Genomic DNA, 20,306 nt, shown 5'->3' with positions numbered 1-20,306 from the left:
TTAACAGGAGGAGCAGGCAAAAATTTATTGGGTCTCCTGGGGACTGGTTCCACAGAGTCAGGGGTTTCCCACACCCTTCGACAAACCAAATCCAGAAGCTCGAAGAGTGGAGATACCCAGGAGGCAGAGGGCTGAGCACCAAAGGCCTTCAGGAAGACCGACTCCTCCTCGGAGGGGGCTTTGGATGGCCAGTCACCTCTGTTTCAAAATCTCTAGGATGTCAGAGAAAGAAACATCCTCAGAGGATGACTTAGGGGACCCCTCTGATTCCTCGAGGTTGGTGTCTGATGTGAGAGACTCATCCTGGGAATCTATGTGCTTCCTCTTGCATGTCTTCTTTCTGGGTGGCTCCTCGGGCAAAATCTCTGAGGGGCCCTCAGAAATATGGGGACCACTCATGGGGGTACCCTGAGGCCTTGGGGCTCTGCTGTCCAGAGATAGATGGCAATCAGACCTGCACTGGTGTAGTAGGGGACAGAATGACCGACCCACATGATGCCGCTGATGACCTGGCCAGCGCGCTCCACATGGCCTCGAAGGTTGGTCCTCCCAGGACCGAAGAATGACCAGCCTCCAAAGCCAAGACAGGAGTCAAACTTCCCTACGCCGAAGCACCGAGAGGAAGACTAGGAGCAGAGAGGTGTCCCGAAGCCTCTCCCTTGGGTCTGACCAAAGAATCCTGAGTCCTGAACCCCATGGACAGCACCGACGAGGTCGGAGCTGACGTCGGAACCGATAAGCCAGGAAGGGCTGTCGGAACTGATCTAGGGGCATCACACGGAGCCGAGCACTCCGGCTCTGAAAGCTGAGATGTGCTCGGAGGAGGAAGTATCAAAGCAGGTTGAGGGACTGACTCTGGGGCCGACTGGGTTGTAGCCGAGAACAATTTTGCCAGTACTGGTGACTGAAGAAGTCTCTGCACCACTCTATTGACGTCCACATCTGATAAGGTCCTGGAAGATTTGGAGGATAGAGAAGGATATCAAGACCTCCTCTCTGAAGGGGACCTGCGAGGAGGGGATACTGGCCTAATGCTAGGCGATCGGCTCCGAACAGGTTCCAAGAAGATTGGAGCGGAAGCAGGTTCCATAACAACTGACACTTACTGTGGCTCCGAGGACAATGGAGCCGAGGATGTCGAAGTAGACTTTGCTATTTTCTCCGGTGGCTCCGAGGAGACTGTTGGAGCCGAAGATCGCTTTTTTGCTTTTGAGGATTTTGCCTTAGAGCTGGAAGAACTTTCCAGACCCTCCTCGAAGGAGGGTTTCAGAAGTCCCTTCAAAATCAATTTATTCTTCCTTTCCTGAAGAACTCGCGGACTAAAGGCATGACAGAAACTGCACGATTCCTGGAGATGAATTGCTCCCAGACAATACACGCAGAGTGTCCATCAGTAATGGGCATTTTATAACTGCACCTAGAGCATTTTTTTGAAGCCCGAGGGATTATGCTCCTTAGTATCTTTGGATATAGTTAACCAACAACAATTAACCACTGAAAAAAATCGACCAACGGTCAAACATTCACAAGGTGGAAAAAAGCCTACAACAGACAGAATTCCAGAAGATCTCCAAGTTAAACGATCCTCAGACACAAACTCCAAGTGGGGGAGGACTAATTCCGCTAATTTAAATGATTTTAGTCCCGGGAAACTTAGAACACAAGGAAAGCAAGGGGACAGACTAGGTCCTCTAACTGAAACGGGCCTAGCCCATTGGAAACAGCTAGTGGGATACCACAGCATAAACAATCAAAAAACACAACTTTTCCACAATACAGACAAGAACACACAATAGCTATTAAAATAGCTTTTTTGCAAAAAACTTCTCTGATAAAGAAGAAAAATGGTACTTAGCCACAGCCAAGAGCGAGACAACATCCGAGCTACATGAGCGGCAAACGAGATCTGGGGATAGAGAGCAGTGCAGCATGAGATACCATCTTAGCCCAGCCAATAAAAAGACTTTGAGCTAAAAAAGTATGGCAGAGTCAGAGCCGACATTCGGCTTCAAACCCACAGGTAAGAATGTAGGCGAGATTGGACTACATAACATCAAGTATTTTTAAAGATTTTGAATAACTGGTTAAATGAAGGTTTTATTCATAAAGAATTAAGTAGTGGAATATGTAAATTGATACGGAAGAAGGAAGACAAGACAAAAAAATGGAGACATAGTACTGAATAATTATGATTAAAAGATCTTTAGAAAAATAATACAATAGATATTTGAAATTAAAATGGAAAATATTATGAAAGATATCATAGTATAAATATGAAGTGTTGTCAATAATTAATGACCGCCTTCTACACCAAAGGTGAGTGTGTTATTTGTTGGACCACTGACATTTTTCAGGAAGAAATTTGGTTTCTCATACAAACCTCTTGCAAGAGTTACCTGTACTTAAAGCTAAAATCTTTTGCAAATGTGGGAAAAAGTTATATTTTGTATTGTACTTGCAACAATGGAAATTTCACTAGTTGAACATACTTACATAATACATGAAAATAAAATTTCATTTTTTCCAGATCCCATAAAAATTCAGTTAAGTTGGCATAATTGCGAGAATGATGGAACCTGGGTGCACCACTGATGGGAGTGTACACTGATGGAAATAAACTCAAACTACCATACATCAAATTTTAAAATTAAACTTTGTACTATAAATCAGATTTTAATATCCAAGCATAGCAGCCTACATTAAAGGTACCATAAAATACTCAATACTGTTTACATGGCAACAGGATACAGGCTTGTAATAAGCTAATAAAACAGTTTCTGCTGAAAGTACCAGTGGGATTATTACTGAAAAATATATTATTTTTGTTGTAATTCCTTCACAGTGACTGCCTGTGTTTTGTGGGAGAATTAGTGTAATTTTTATTTTTTTTTCATTTTTTTCTTTTCCTTTTCTAAAAAAAACTTTTTTTGTTTTTAATTTGTTAAATGCAAGCTTGATGTCATTCTACTATTCCATAGCATATGTGTTAGAATGTATAAAATATCTTTCTTCTGTTTTATATTATTTTGTTTGCATCATTTTTACTAAAAAAACTGAAGTAAAAGCTTTTCTAGAGAAGTGCCATTGCCATACATTTCATGCAGCTGCGCTGCCTTCTTAATGGGATCTGACATTCCAGGCAGCACATTACAGCACCAAGTTTTCCTCTCACTAGGGTATACCCAGAGGAGACCTTTGTATTTGCTAAAACTGATTCTGTAAGCTGATGCAGTACTTTTACATATTATTTGATTTGATTATAAATACTTCTCTACACTGCTAACTGATCTGTCTAGTCTCTGACAGGAATCTCAGAGGAAAATACAGTCATGTAAAATTTTACCATAACAGTAGATTTTCTCCTCTTCACTGGTACAGTATTCCTTACAGTAGGGATCCCTTGCCTAGGGCAGCCCAACATCCTGCCAATATACCAAAGCCTTAGGTTGCAATAATGACATTGTACATCATACGTCTGCTCCCTGCACATGGCATTGGACATAAAGGTGATGTACCTTCCTTGGATCTTCTTTGCCACCAGCCTGAACACCATCTCCAATCATCAGTCTGAAAATGTTTTCGTCCTTTGGCTGCCAAGCTATTTTCAGATACATGACCCATTGGGTTTTTTTCTTCTTAACTTCTTTTATTTGTGGTTGTTGGTTTACATACCATCCGGAAAGGGGAAATGCCAATATGGGAGACAGATTCCCCATAGAGATCTTCACAAGCAGTATTTGTTTTGCTTAGGTGCTTCTCAAGACCACATGTCTTGTCCTATTTGTCAGGCATTTGTCCTGAAAACTTGGCATAGTCATCTCTCCTCTTTGGCTATTTACCTAGAGAACCAATGTCTTAAAGTGTTGGCTCAGAGTACTATGGTGGAATTGTTCCAGCCTGAGAGTCAGCTTTCTATGAATGAAGAGGCCAAGAAAGATCAGCTGGATTCTAATGCTATATTGCCCTCTACTGGACATCTCTCTTGTGAAAGCCTGGGGGAACATCCGGTTATTCAATTGGATTCCTCTGCCAGGACTGCTTCAGAGCCCAGCATGGACCAGACTTCTCGCACATCCCTAGAGGCTCTGCAGATATCTGTTTTGGATGTTCAGGGGGGGAACCATGGCTGATTATATGTGAAGGGCCTGGGGTGTTCTGCAAATCCTTGCTAGGGAAGAGATTCCTAATATACTAATTGAGCGTATGCAAGCTCTCAGCTGTCTAACATTTTTAGGGTTGACATCCCTTTGAAAAAGAAGCAGAAGATGAAGCATATTTCTCCTGTACCTAAGGGTCCTCAGAATGAATGGCAGGATTTTACAAATGTTTTTTTTTAGTGCTCTTATGGGTTTGAAGCACCCTCGGGGGGAGGGGTCTCTGTTCCTGCTCCCCCTGGTCTTCTACTCCTCTCAAAAGACCGAGGGAGTAGGTTTTATCCAATGAGGACTCTTTGGCCTATTCCTCCCTAATTCCCTCTCCTCTGGGTTATGGTTCTGAGGAAGAGGATTCTATGATTCCCAATTCTCCTTTTGAGGAGATTTCCTTTGGAGATGCTGTGTCCCATATGACGGAGTTTTTTATGTTGGAATGTACTCAGGTTTCTGATATTCAAAAGAAGTATTAAGAACTCCTTCAAATGGAGTTTCCCAAGCCCTCTGCCCTAGCCCTCCTGTTCTTGCTGCCTTTTTCAATACTTTTTCTGCAGCTTCTCAGGCTTCTAATTCCTAGCCCCCTGCTCCTACAAAAAATGAAATGTTTTATAAGGTGCCTGATGATTGTAAATTTCTGTTCAAATATCCTGCAGCTGACATCTGTTATTACTTTCTCTTCAGATAAGCCTTCTAAGCTTTTACCTTCCACTAAGCTGCTCTCCCCTGACAAGAACAGCAGAACCATGGAAAGGTTGGGTAAGAAAGTATATACTGCTGCTACCACCCTGGCCTTCAGTGCTGTGAATTACCAGACCCATATGACCAGGAATGTTTTGGCCCTTCTCTTTCAGACTTTTCAGGTTATTTCAGATTTTTCTGACTCTGAGGAAGAAGTCTTCAGCCCTATCTTTGTTAGGGTCCTCTTCTCAAGTGGATCGCCATTCCATTAAATGTAGTTATGACACAGCTGATGCCTCATCTAGAGCTGCTGCCTTTGGTTCTGTGTTGAGGTATTCTAGGCTTCACCTTCAGCTTCTGCCTGATGATATCAAGGTCAAGTTGATGGAGGCTTCTCTTGACAATGAAAATCTCTGATTCTGATGATGCTAAACTTTTTAAATCTCTTCAGGAAAAGGGTAAAGCTATGCAGGAACTGAAACATATTTTTGTTTCCCCTATCCTCATATTTCAGAGGAATTTCCCTACCAAGTCTGCCTTTGTCTGTACAGTCTCAACCTCCTCCCAAAGGTAAAAAGGGTGCTGGAAGGGTTCTTCCTGCTAAGGCTACTAAGACTCCTACAGCTCAGAAGTCTCTCTTACCAGACAAGTTAGGTTCTATCGTCTTCCCTCCCACCTAAGCCAAATTCATGTTATCTCTCAGTCTTTCCTGTCCCTTCCAAATTGGTAACGGATCACTCAGGATTCTTGGGTTTTATCCATCATTTGTTAGGGGTATTACACGTCATAAGCAAGGAATACTGTAAGATTACTGTAATAGTGATATGGAAGGGCATCTGTATTTCTCTACCTTCTTGCACAATCTTAATAAATTTGTTTCTTTTAATATAGTCAGTTGTAGTATGGCTCATAGTACAACTATAACTTGAGAAAAATCTTCAGCTCATTCCTTCCAATGACATCTATTCAGCTTATCTGCTATATTTATTTGTCTAACTAGCTTATACTGACTAGCCATACCTCTATAAATTAAATAACGTTTGCCAGTTTTTGACATGCCTTGCACAGGGAATTTCTGAAAATGTTTTGCAAGAGTTTATCACATCTACATCCAATAGCTAGTATTTTTAATGGCCCAATGCAGTATTTGGTTACAGAAAATATCATGGCTAGTGATACAGAAGCTAAATGTTGTCATTCCTGCAACTGGCATTGGTTAAAAGTAAGACTAGTGCAGAAATCTCCTTAGGGATACAATTACTTTTTAAAGCTGTACCAAATATATATATACTACACTACCTTCATGGACCTTAAGAAAGTACTTAACACCATAAACCACTTAATCTTCTAGGGAGTAATTCTCTCTCTGTCTGGCTTCTCCCCAACCTCACGTGTGTGCCTGAATTCACTCAGAAAATCTTTCTTATGTCAGTGTGTAGATGTTGGGACTAAGCCAAGGCACTGACTTTTAATGGACAATTCATTGGCTAGTCCTTAAGTAACTACTGTTTTGTTATTGAGTCCGCTCTGTAACCTTGAAAAAGTCACTTACCCAACAGTGCTTTGGAGCAGTCCAGCAATGCTCCATAATGGTCTCCTGAACCAAATACCTAGTAACTACCTATAAACCTATAATATTAAAGGTTAAAAACACTGCAGCAACCCACTACAGTGCAAATCTAATCATCTTCCAATTATAACAAAGTTTTTCTTTGATTAAGGTCTTTTCTTCTCTTCCCACACCTACCACCACTGTGGATCCTGCACTCACTGTCTCTTCTCTGCAATGCAGGACTCATGTAGAGATGGATGCAAAAGCAGGGGACTGTAACCATCATCAGGGCATTCATCTCCCCACTCCCCAGACATCAGTCTTCTTCCCATGACTTTCACCCATTTATTTGCTATTAGTAAAAATGTGATAAAAGACTTGCTTGACAGATGACCAGAGAAACCAGTCATCCAGGCAGGCATGAAGATATCTTTACCCGAACCATCTACATATCAATTTTACTGCACCTATTACCCTTCAAGTAGCTCACCAGCCCCACTCTACAGATGATCCTAAACAGCAGCACAAAGGACCCACAAAGGAGATTTGATACCATCATCACACCTGCAGCCTTAAAGCCTCCAGAATTTCTTGCCGCTTTCCAAGTCCTACCACTATCTTGATCTGTTCCTGGGCCCACAGTCAAACTTTCAATGTGGGCAGCTCAGTGTTTTACTTTAAAGCACTAACCCTTCCACCTGGTAACTAACATGAGCACTCCTCACTGTGAAGGCATCTTGTTCTTTTGCCTGGGCAGCATGGTCTTTCACAAAAGCATGCATAAAGAGCAAATGTCCGTGCTCAAGTATGCTGAGCCCACATCACTGGTTCTCAACTGCATCTTCTGCTGGACACAAGATTCTGCATGTCAGTTGCAATCAGAGCCTTCTGTTTATTCATTTATTTGCATTTATTTACCAGGAAAGTCTGACTGAGCCATGCAATACCCCTTTTCAGCAGAGGAAAGCTCCAACAATGTACAAGTGGTAATAGAAAATTACAGAGACATCAATATATTAACTTTGTCAAATAAAATGAGAAATGCACACAGATTGTTGCACACAAGGCTCAACACACACTCTAGTCCATGAGCTTCTGCTCAAACTGACAGCAGCTCCATCTTTGTCAGGACTTCATCCCTCAATGCCACACAGCCAGGTGAGATCAAGATTTTTTTGCTCTGAAAACTCCAACAGCCCCCACCTCCTAGTAGCAGTCAAAGGAAGCAGAGAAGAAGTGGCATAATAGTGTTTGTGTTTCTTCACACACACAAAAACACCCAGGTGCGCGTGCACACACACACACACAGAAATCCAGATATAGCACTATGACTTGTTTAGCAACCCAGATTTTCCATCACTGTCCTTATGTTGCTGCTTCTGCATTTTTCTTGGGTGGCAATCATTCATACATTCTATGAATATCTGAAAGTAAACACCTTGTTAAGATAAGTAGTAGCACAGATGAGAAATCTAAGCAGTCTTACTTCACACAGACTTAGGAATGTACTCTCTCCTGACACATCAATGCCAACCTCAATGGTAATATTTACATTAATAAATAAATCATGTTTTATATACACTAGAAGTGTTAGTTTTGTAAATATTACTTGCCTTAAGGACAGTGAGGGAAACGTACTCACAAGTGAGGAGAGTGTGTTGAGTAGATGGAAAGAGTACTTTGAAGGGCTGATGAATGAAGAAAATGAGAGGGAGAGAAGGTTGGATGAAGTGGGGATAGTGAATCAGGAAGTGAAACAGAATTAGCAAGGAGGAAGTAAGGACAGCTATGAAGAGGATGAAGAATGGAAAGGCTGTTGGCCCAGATGACATACCAGTGGAAGCATGAAGGTGCTTAGGAGAAATGGCAGTGGAATTTTTAACCAGATTGTTTAATGAAATTTTGGAAAGTCAGAGGATGCCTGAGGAGTGGAGAAAAAGTGTTTTGGTACCTATCTTTAATAATAAGGGTGATGTGCAGAGCTGCAGTAACTACAGAGGGATAAAATTGATCAGTTGCAGCTTGAAGTTATGGGAAAGAGTAGTGGAAGCTAGGTTAAGAAGGGAGGTGATGATTAGTTATCAGCAGTATGGTTTCATGCCAGGAAAGAGCACTACAGATGCAATATTTGCTGAGAGTATTGTTGGAGAAATACAGAGAAGGTCAGAAGGAGTTGCATTGTGTCTTTGTGGACTTAGAGAAAGCATATGACAGGGCGCCTAGAGAGGAGTTGTGGTATTGGCATGAGGAAGTCGGGAGTAGCAGTGAAGTATGTAAGAGTGTTACTGGATATGTATGAGGGTAGTGTGACATTGGTGAGGACTGCAGTGGGAGTGACAGATACGTTTAAGGTGGAGGTGGGATTACATCAAGGATCAGCTCTGAGCCCTTTCTTATTTGCAGTGGTGATGGACAGGTTGACAGATGAGATCAGACAGGAGGCCCCGTGGACTATGATGTTTGCAGATGACACTGTGATATGTAGTGAGAGTAGGGACCAGGTTGAGGAGACCCTGGAGAGGTGGAGATATGCTTTAGAGAGGAGAGGAATGAAGGTCAGCAGGGCTAAAACAGAATATATGTGTGTAAATGAGAGAGAGGATAGAGGAATGGTGAGGATGCAGGGAGTAGAGTTGGTAAAGGTGAATGAGTTTAAGTACTTGGGATCAACAGTTCAGAGTAATGGTGAGTGTGGAAGAGAGGTGAAGAAAAGAGTACAGGCAGGGTGGAATGGGTGGAGAAGAGTGTCAGGAGTGATTTGTGACAGACGGGTAGTAGTAAGAGTGAAAGGGAAGGTCTACAAGAGGGTAGTGAGACCAGCTATGTTATATAGGTTGGAGACGGTGGCACTGACGAAAAGGCAGGAGTCAGAGCTGCATGTGGCATAGTTAAAGATGTCAAGATTTGCACTGGGTGTGACTAGGATGGACAGGATTAAGAATCAGTATATTAGAGGGTCAGCTCAGGTCGGACAGTTTGGAGACAAAGCAAGAGAGGTGACATTGCATTGGTTTGGACATGTGCTGAGGAGGGATGCTGGGTATATTGGGAAAAAGATGCTAAGATGGAGCTGCCAGGTAAGAGGAAAAGAGGAAGGCCTAAGATAAGGTTTATGGATGTGGTGAGAGAGGACATGCAGGCGGTTGGTGTGAAAGAGCATGATGCAGAGGACAGGAAGAAATGGAAACAGATGATCCACTGTGGCGACCCCTAACGGGAACAGCCAAAAGAAGAAGATGACTCGCCTTAAGTACACTAAGTGCATAACAGCTTGTACATAGATACAGAATTAACCAAAGTACTTAACTTGATTTGGGGAAATACAGACTTGATATTTTTACACTGCATACAGTCACTGTAACAAACTTTTTCTTAATCAGTCTTTTAAACCTATAATTTTTTTTCTTAGTTGTGCTACGGGTTGCTGCTACATATCAACAGCTTGCAGGTTTAGAATGAGGCAGGTTGGCTTTATTTCAGAACCACTGCTGTTTAAGCCTCTTCTTGGTTTATCACTCTGTCCTACCTCAGGATCCACTACTATTATAAGACATTCCTCAGATCTTCAGCCACTGGGCAGGGCTTCAGTACCATCAGCTAGGTCAGGCAGGGCTGCATAATGGTGCCAGTGACTGGGTAATGTAGTGGCCAAGGAGAGGAGCCTTTCTGAATTTGGACCTGCTGAAGGCTGATGCACAGGTAGAAACCCTACCTCCCTATGTATGGTCATATTTTGTTGCCAACACTGTGATGAGGTATAGTCAAAGAGTATCACTACTCCCCTGAGACAGGGATGTACCAGAGATCCTGCTCACATATGTAATCCATCGCACTGCCAAACTCCAGTCTCCATCAGAATTATGAGGACCATCTTGGCCTTAGCAGCATGTCATCCTAACCCTCCCTCTGAGGATAGGTGAGCAGACAAAGCTTCAACCCTCCTAGCTTCCCCTGTGTCAACTCAGGCAGACACCCAACCCCTACGTGAACTCGAGTCATCTGGGTCACAGTCAGGACTTGATCCTTCTGTGCCAGTGGAGCTGGCTAAATCTAGAAAACTTCCCACCACTAGACTGACCAGAACTGCCTCTGAGCAGTTTGAATTTCTTATCAAAAACTGTAGTTGTAAGAATCAATGTCAGTAAAGAATGTTCTGTTTGGCTGGAATATCACCCATCAAACTATTTTCACTTTAAAAAGGTGGTAGTCATTTCACAAGCCCTAGTACAACTACTGAATCTTTAATGTCTCAGCTTAACTGGTTAAAAACTGGAGTTGAAAGATTACTCAAGTGTTTCCTGCTTCTTCTGTACATCAGGCCCCAGACTCGGGTAAGATCTGGCATATCCTGAAATACCAATTACATTGTCTTGAACTAATTATTTGGTGTAATGCCATCTACCAAGATTCATTCTTACATGTTCCCATTTCAATCCAGACAGTCCTAGGGTTACAGACATCTGACATGTAGACAACCCATTGTTATGAATGGACAGCCACAATTCCGGAAATCACTTTGTATTAAATGAAAATGTCAGACATTGCAAAACCTTACCATAAAAATGAAGAAATCTTGGTTTGCAAAGAAATACTGTTTTTTTCCCCATCAGTGAAGTTGGTCACGTCTTTCACAGCAGCTACTTCCTCCTTGAGAGAGAAGATGAAGAAATCTGATTGGTTAAGATTGCTGTGCTGGAGATCGGATTGGTATAGATCACTACCTTGAAAGTTGAAATACAGTAGTACAGTATTCAAGCAGTTTACTGTACTGTACAGTAGAATGATCAGACATTGCAGTTCACTAAGTGTAACTGACAGTATGAGGTGTGGCAGAGGTCTCAAATTTCAAGAATGAGTGGAAAACATTTGTGGGTAATGCCTGTATAGAAGACCAAAATCAGAATCATATCCCTATTAGCCTTTCATTAGTGCAAGAAAAGGCTTGAAGCCTTTTCAGTGATTTAAAAGCTGCTCATGCAGGTGGGTGTGCCGAAGAATGTTTTGTGAGCAGGGGCTGGTTCCATCGGTTTAAAATGAGGGCTAACTTGCATAACATTAAAACTCAAGATGAAACGGCAAGTGCCGATGTAAGTGCTGCAAGGGATTTTCATAAAATGTGAGGTTATTTGCCAGACCAAATATTTAATGTAGATGAGACTGGCTTATTTTGGAAAACAATATCTGAACAGACCTACATTTCAAAACAGGAAAAAAGTGCACCAGGGCATAAGGCATCAAGAGAGAGGCTAAAGTTATTGCTTGGGGTAATGCTTCTGGTGATTTAAGTTGAAGCCCTTGCTTGTGTATCACTCCTTAAATCTGAGGGCACTACAGCATGTCATTAAGGCATCTCTTCCTATTATTTTGAAGGCAAATGCAAAGGCTTGGGTTACAATTGCCATCCTTTAAGATTGGTTCTTGATCTGTTTTGTTCCTGCTGTCTAAATGTATTGCTTGGCCAAAAGCATTCATTTCAAAATTCTCCTTCAGCTTGACAATGCACCTGGGATACCCAAACAGTTTAGATGACGTACACTCCAATGTAAAGGTCTTATTTTGACCCTCCAACACCACATCAATACTTCAAGCCAATGGATCAGGGAGTAATCACCTCCTTTAAGGCCTATTAATTATGATGGACCAGGCAGAGCTACTAAAGATAATGCAATGACCTTAAGGGAGTTCTGGAAAAATTGTAACATCTATGATGACATCAAAAATATTGCTGATTCTAGGGATGAAGTAAAAACAGTCAAATATGAAAGGAGTATGGAACAAATTATGCCCACAATTTGTACCTGCTTTGCAGGCATTTACAGACGATAGCATTGCTGAAAACAGGCAAGCTGTAGTTGATACTGGTAGTCAACTGCAGTTAGACATCAGTGACGCTGATGTCACAGAGTTACTCAACTCCAGTGCCAAAGAATTGACCAATGAAGACCTTATGGAACTGGAGCAGCACACAATAGCATTTGAAGAAAACAGGGACCTAGAAACTCTGGAACTGAAAGAGTTTTTGACAAAAGAGATAGCTAAAGCCTTTTGTCTCCTTGAAGCGGGCATGGCAAAGTTAGAGGAGCAAGAATCTAATACAGAGCAGTTCATCCAAGTTTACAATTACTGAGGGCCTCAGCTGCTATAAGGCCATTTATGATGAGAAAAAGAAAAGCCCTGTACAAACCTCTCTTGATGCCTACTTCAACAAATTGACTCTAGTAGCAAACCCACTTTCTACAGCAGCAGAATCGAACCCTAACACTGCACCACTAAACTCATTCTTTCCAACAAAAAGTCCATAATTTTTGCATCATCTAAATTAATAAAGTTATCATAATGCTAATTCACAAATGAGTGTTAACCTTTAATCATAATCCTTTTTGTTTTTTTTTTTCATCTAAACTGTTTTAACTGTTTAATGTTTTTGCAGTACTGTACAATATGAGCATAGTTACTAGTATTACTATACTTAAAAGAATAATTACTACAGTATTGTTCAGATTTTTTTTTTATTTTGAAGTGTTTCTTAAGTGTTTTATATGCAAAGGAAAGTAAAATAAATACTAGACCAAGGCAAACATTTGACTAAGTGACATTTAATAAGAACTATATGTACGTCTTCCGACTTGCGTCCAAATTTGGTTGCAGCATTTTATTTTTAAAGTTTGCATTCAAATTTGACTTAAGGACAGACTTAAAAATGGATCTCATTCTTAACCCAGGGACTGGCTGCAAAACATGAATGATTTTTGGATCAGTCACAGGAAAACTTATATTTAGGCCATAAAGTGAGTGGTTCTGGACGTTTGCTCGAATGAGCAACCGGCCGAAACCCAAATGGCCGGGCATAATTACGCGAAAGTGCTTTTCACCGAAGAAGCACTTTCGCGTAAGTATACCTGTTGCCGAGGCTGTACTATGGTGTGGGTAAGGGAAATTTCCCTTCTCCTCACTGTAGTGCGGTCTCGGAGGGAGAATATTAAAGTGGGGAGTGGGGGGGCACAGCCCCCCTGCAAAAATGTTAATGTGATGTTTTTTTTTTTTTTGTAACACGCTTTAACAAAAGCGTTTTTTCGATAAAAGCGCTTTTGTTAAAGTGTGTTCGGTTATTATGGATTCGGACGTTTCCTAGATCCAAAGTGAGATAGGAAATTTAGACAAAATGTCTACATACCAGAGTTTTGTACAGAACTGACAAAATCTAGACTCCAGACATACCTTAAAACTGCCCAGATTGACAGTCCAGACTTTTGTCTCATATTTTGGTCTGCTCCTCATAAAATGTGTTTTTTGGCAAGTCATTGAGGATTGCAATCACTAAATGAGTGAAATTTGAATTTTATAGGTTCATAGGCAAGTACTAGGCTAGTTGCCTGTGAAGGCCATTTCAAACCTAGCCAGTTTTCCCTTATTGTGCTTGAATTAACCTATCTCATTTGGTTAGAGACTGGCCTTACTCATCCCATGATCAATATCTCTAAGAATAATAACTGGGATCATACTATAGATAATTTGAGGGACCCAAGCATGGGATAAAGCACTTAGGAGCTGCCACTGATTAGTAGTACAGGGGGGTAGTCCCGGGGAACATTTTCTGTTTCCAATCTATTATTTATGTGGATGGGGGGGGGGGTCTGCTGATATGCAGTAGATCCATCAGTATTGGTGTTGGAGTTGTATGTCAGACACCTCTTAGCAGTCTGTAGGGTATAGTGATAGGGCTTTGAGTAGTCCATGTTAGACATGGTGTGTAGGCCTCATATACTTTGAAGGTATCTCAAAGGGCATTCCAGTTGTTGCATGTTTCTGGACAGATACATGCCAAAGGGGGCATTATACTCAATGACTGGCCTATAATGAGAGAGGAGTAATGGATGACAATAACATTCCAGGATTTAGATACAATCATTTGTTTATAAGCTGTGCAATATAGAATGTCTTTCTTAAAAAAAGGAAACCTTTTGGTCAAAACTTAGGCCAGTGTCCACATACTTACTTAAACCTGAATTTGGGATTTCAGACTTTACCTGCTCAGTAAACTTTTGTTTAAGCATCCATCTTCTTAGTACTGTAGCAGTAGTCCTAGACAAAGTACCTGCACAACCATACACACTCTTCAAAGCATGTTTGAGAAAGGGTAGAAACAGTTTGATTAAAAAAAACAAAAAAAAAACCAAACTTTCTGCTGTAGAAAGAGTGGAAGCCAATTCCTTAAGACTGTCTATATGACAGAGCATAAATTTCCAAATGTATGCCTGGTAATTTTAGAATTCTGAAAGCTAAATTGGAAAAAAAATTCTCTTAGCTATACAGCACGGGTCTACTTTATGAGCTCGAAACACGAAAAACCCGAATCTGAATAGCGCAACACAAACAGCAAACCGCGAATATGTCAAACGTACTAAAGCACGAAATTTAAAACCTCGAACCATCATAGTCGGCCAACCCACCACCCGCAACACACTACCTACCCTAACACAATAAAAAAAAACACATACATACACTAACCAAAACCCTACTTCTAACCCTAAATCAAAGCACCAAATCCCTACTGCTAATCCTACACTAAACCCCACATACACAACTATCTATGCACTATCCTTAACCCCTCCCTAACCGTAAGGTCCGTAACTACTGCACACCCCCTACGGAGCTATATCCAAACTAACTATTCCACACACATATACTTAACAAAACCCTACACTAAACCTTACATACATTACCTACATATAAGGGTACATACACTACCTACCTATGCACTTACCTTAACCCCTCCCTAACCCTAAGGTACACAACTATCGCACACTTACCTTACAGAGCTATACCACAGACGGGCCCAACTATGCGAATTCGATATTTCCACTTTTGCGGTTTCATTCGTTCGACGTATTCGCGGTTCGCTCTTTACGTGTCACGCTATTCAGATTCGGGGTTTTCAGCTTTCGAGTGCATAAAGTAGACCCATACAGCACGACATGTTAAATTCTTTATCACCAGGTGAAGGGTTTTTATTGAGGACCAGCCTATTGCCAGCATGGAATACAGTTGAAATGGCTGTTGGATCAGACCTAAGGTAAGTAAAGGCTATGGAAAAGAAATTCTGTAGCCTGAGCTAGCTTACACAGTTCATCTGCTTATTAGGGACTGACGGCTGCACATCAGGAAAAGTACAGGCAGCATTCAATATATCCTCCACGGACGGCAGTATAGGAGGGGTGGGAGAGGAATGAGGTATATCCATTTGTAACATATAATACCTCCTCAGTTTGGGGGTGACATCTGTTTGCTCCCATAAAATACTTCATTTACCATGGCAATGGTCTGATTAAAAGAAAATTCCTCCACAGGAGAATTAACATTTTCCTCACAATCAGAGAGCTGGAGTTTGAGAGTCTGTAAAAGCAGCCATATCCTCTGTCGAAATTGGAATCAGACTCTGTTTTATGAATAACAACTTTACAGGGAATTCAAGTCTGTAAAACCTTATGCATACAATGATTTATTGCCTGCAACACCCATCTAGCCAAGGTAACAAAATGTTTTTTTTTTTTACAGTAATAACTTCATCTGAGCAACTTTTAACATTTTTGTTTCTTCTTAATAGGCATTCAAGCAGAACAGGACAGGCTTAAAGGAAGGATGTCTGTCCAGTCTAATCGTCTCTTGCCTGGCTATCCTGAAAAAATTCTCACTGAGCGCCTCCCAGACCTAGAGAAAATGGTTCTGCTATGTCCTTGTCAAACAGAGGAACAGCTGAAGAGGTCATTGCTGACCCCTAGTTCATACTGGCTGAAACTACACAGGAAGCTGTCAAGGTAAGCAAGTGGGCTGACGAACAACCAATGGCCACTGCAGGTTCACCTATTATTTGGAGGGGTGTTGAGAGTGCATGACAGTGACAAGAACTCCTTGGTTATTGACTATTCTTTCCAAGGTCTGCAGAAAAAGACCCAGCCAGACTGGAATGAGTATCCATGTTGTATTCCAAGAGGTGCCAAAAGCTGCAACAGTAGCCAGAGAAAATTAATTTGGAAGGCAAGTTGCCACAGTGTTCACAAGCAGCACACTTAGTCACATTTTCCTCAGTCTCTTACCTTACAAGAGTAAGAATAGAATTTCATCATGTGTACTATTCAAACACTTGCACACACTGTGAAAAATCAAAATGGTAGGTAGGTTGTCATAAAATGAGCATAAGCATTACACTGATAAAAATTACTGTTTCTCTCTAAAGTTTTTCTGTCCACAAACATCAGATTTTATACAAACTGTGCCTAATTATTTTACAAAAATTATACCCCAATGCCTTAGCTTAAAACAGCTTTCCTTGACAGGAAACTTACATTGAGAAAAAAAAATACCACTTTTTGTCAAAAAATACAATACACACTATGTTCTTAAAAGGCAATAATTTCTGAGTGGAAGGGTTTCTTAGTGGGGACTTCTGTAAGAAGCAAAGGTTTTAGCCAATTGCTGCTCTTGTAAAGTTCAAGAGATACTTCTTAAGTTGTCAAGAAAGCACTGAAGAAAGCTTTAATGACTGCTGATTTCCCTCCCTGGGATTATCTAATAAGCACAGAAGGGGCATGTGTGCGCGCGCCCAAGTGTGTGGCTCAGACTTTTTGAATCCGGACAGTAGTTTACAAGTCAGGAAACAGCCCATACAGTCTAACTGCTACTGCAACAGTGAGAATTATGAATGTATATGCCCAGCAGCATTCCTTAAAAATGTCACAGAAAATATAGAACCATTCTGGAAAGACATATCAACAGCAAAATAGTCAAAAATTCAGCATTACTGGGTAGATGACCTGCAAATGCACGTTACAATTTATTTTCACTAATGTTAATGTGAAAATTAATGGAAATATGTAAAGTAAATGTAGTGGGAAAATCAATCATACATGCATTCCATGGCAGAAAAAAATGAATTAGGCAACTGTGGCACTGCAAAGTCAGACTGAATAAAGCTCAACTTTATCCATTCAAACTTGTACAAAATATCATGAAAGCTCCCTCCACAGACAAAAAACACTTAAAATTGGTCACAGCAGAGCCCAATGTCAAAGAAAAACTCTATTAATACAGACAGAAATGTAAACACCAAGTCAGCAAAAATGACATTACCAACACATGCAAATAAGACTGTATGCCACAGTAAAGAAAATACTTGGAAATAGTCTGAATTTGTTTTTTTGAAAAAAAAAATCATTGTAAGGTAACAGCATAAAGTTTCTGCGTTGGTTGCTGTAGTTTGTATCTGACTATTTTATCTTTAATGGAAATCAACAAAAAATGATTCCCAGGCTGAGGGAAAAATGGAGTAGACAAAAGCTACTATCAGATGCTCGGTTTGTATAATAGACAATGACCAATTATCAAATACAGCAGCTTTTTTAATGCTAGCTTTCCAACCAAAGGGAACACTGTAAAGCCTACTAAGCAGTGCCACATTAATGTAAAACCACCCTTATAAAACTTCTAGGAAGGAGAACAGCGTTTCACTGGTAAGAAGTGCCCATGTTAACCACATTATGTCTCATGCCATGTTTTAGGGTGCACAGTCAGCTGATTCCCAAAGTTTTAAATGTACAAAATGAAAGCAGCCAAAGGGTCCAAAGGGAAAAAATCCACTCAGCAGTTGAAAAACTATTAAGCGCTTTTCATCCTGCAATGTGCTAGAATGTCTTCAGATAAAAACATTTTTGTTTTTATCTGAAGTTCTAGCACACTGCAGGACAAAAAGCGCTTAATAAACATTTTTTTCAATTGCTGAGTGGATTTTTTTCCCTTTGGCTGCTTTCATTTTGTACTTTTAAACAGTTAGTCTTCTTGCCTTCTTGATTCCCAAAGTTAACAAGGTGAAACGTTATTGACCTGTTTATGTATAATGAGATAAGACTATTTACTATGGGCCTGAATGGATGGTGCTTACTGGGATACATACATATGAATGTGTCTATGTTGTTAGCAAACAACACATAACAGCCTAAATATATTTCTCCTAATGCAGTAATTGGCTCCCCCCAAAACAGAGTATATAATATTAATCTGCTTACTTTTTAAAGCATTCTGCTTTCAGTAGCAATAATCATAGACACATAGCATATGGATATTAAGTTGATATATTTTGCAGGGACTTTGGCTCCCTAGTGAAGATATTCATTGCAGAACAGAACAATATTGCCTGCTTTTGGCATTCACAGAAGCACGTATTTACCAAGAAAGTTTTCTTGAGCTGCTCACTGAAATTGCTGAATGCAGTGATGATACTGGCATCACTCAGCTCGGCATCATCATCAAAAGAATGCAGATCGTCATAAAACGCCGTTTCTTCTGCAACTTTATCAGGCGTATCTGCAAGACATGCAAGACAAATGACAATATAATTTCTTACCTTTTTAAGGAAGACTAAATTTAGAACGACTATTCTAGCAAAGTCAGAAGGTTTGCATTCACTACATAGTCATCCACAAGAAGGTTACCCACCAGAGTTTATAACAGAGTCTTCATGAAATATTTCTCCCTAAATATACCATAAGCCTGCTTTTCTCTCACTTCATATTGCAATTCTTGTTTGTATTATACTAACTTAACTTTAATTTCATTATAAACTGGCTAAAATTTCTCTAAATATTAAATCAAATAATTTGCATCATTTCTTAACCAATGTTTTTATATCATATCTAATTTGGTATAATTATTTAAAATGCACATTTTTTTGTATTATTTTTGAAGATTGTAAAATTATTGTTCTTAAAATGTTTTGTAATACTTCAGAGCGTGTCTCTGAAAAAATATTTGGCTCTGCTTACTGCTTCTTACTGCTTGCTCTTGCTGTGGGATTTGCTGGCTGGATTCTGCTAAAATTCAAAGTCTAGTTATATTTGCATTCACAGTCTGTCGCATACAGAAACTTGCAGAATATACACTGATGAGAGAATATACTTTGCAGCATCAACTTTAGAGAGCAGTAACCAATAACTTTTTATAATAAACCAAACTGGACAAACGTTGCAGCTTAAAGTACTGTTCCAACTTTACTTCTCATATAGTACAGATGATATGAGAGATATAACATTTACCTCAGGACTCGTGTCCCTACCATACCTCTAACATAACTAGATTTAATACAGACTTTTTATACATATTTTAGTTAAACACACACCCTCCTGGTTTTGGAAAGATGCTGCCTTGATGACGCAAATGCTAACACATCTGTCCTTGTCCAAATGATGATAAGTAAACTGTCTTCAAGAAAATGCCTTGTGGATTCTGTAAATGCTGATAAGTAAACTGTCTTCAAGAAAATGCCTTGTGGATTCTGTAAATGCTGATAAGTAAACTGTCTTCAAGAAAATGCCTTGTGGATTCTGTAAATGCTGATAAGTAAACTGTCTTCAAGAAAACGCCTTGTGGATTAAACTTTCTTAGAAAAACATGTCCTGTTGTCCAGTGAAAGCAGATTACACTCTTGTCATGTCTGTAAGAAGTAAGTTTTCTTGATGTGTGTATAATACACTCATAAGCAAGTTCCTTATTTTTTTAAGCCACAGTCATTTATTTTAAACTTTCTTGATGTGTGTATTTTTTAAGCCACAATCATTTAGTACGGATGCTAATCACATATTACTAAACTTTCTTTCTACATTTGAGCAAGCTTTATCTTATTCCTTATTTATGTTGCATATTTGTAGCAAAGTTATTTTCAACCTTAGTATATTGTTGGGCACACACTAACAATTCCTTCTTTTTTTTTTTTTATTTTAAACTAGAGAAATAAATTCAGCATTATTTGATAATACTTTTTCATTATGACAATTAATAACTGTAACTTGACTAGTTTTTGCTAAGCAGACTTTAATACATGTAAATAATATACAACCAAGCATTACAATAACAATGAAAGAAATTAAAAATACAGT

At 40.0% G+C, this 20,306-nt stretch overlaps 1 protein-coding gene across 1 annotated transcript in view; it reads right to left on the bottom strand.

Annotated features, from left to right (window-relative positions):
* LOC122797014 (synaptonemal complex protein 2-like) overlaps positions 1-20,306 on the bottom strand; it is a 1,143,152-nt gene that overhangs the window by 246,897 nt on the left and 875,949 nt on the right. The window contains exon 19 of the mRNA XM_044065784.1: positions 18,602-18,738. Coding sequence (XP_043921719.1) covers positions 18,602-18,738 — 137 coding nt within the window. The remainder of the gene's footprint in view (positions 1-18,601; positions 18,739-20,306) is intronic.

The sequence above is a fragment of the Protopterus annectens genome, chromosome 3.part0 (genome assembly GCF_019279795.1).
Source record: "Protopterus annectens isolate FY-2018-M chromosome 3.part0, PAN1.0, whole genome shotgun sequence".
NCBI classification, from domain to species: Eukaryota; Metazoa; Chordata; order Ceratodontiformes; family Protopteridae; genus Protopterus; species Protopterus annectens.
This window is presented reverse-complemented; position numbering and strand designations above follow the sequence as displayed.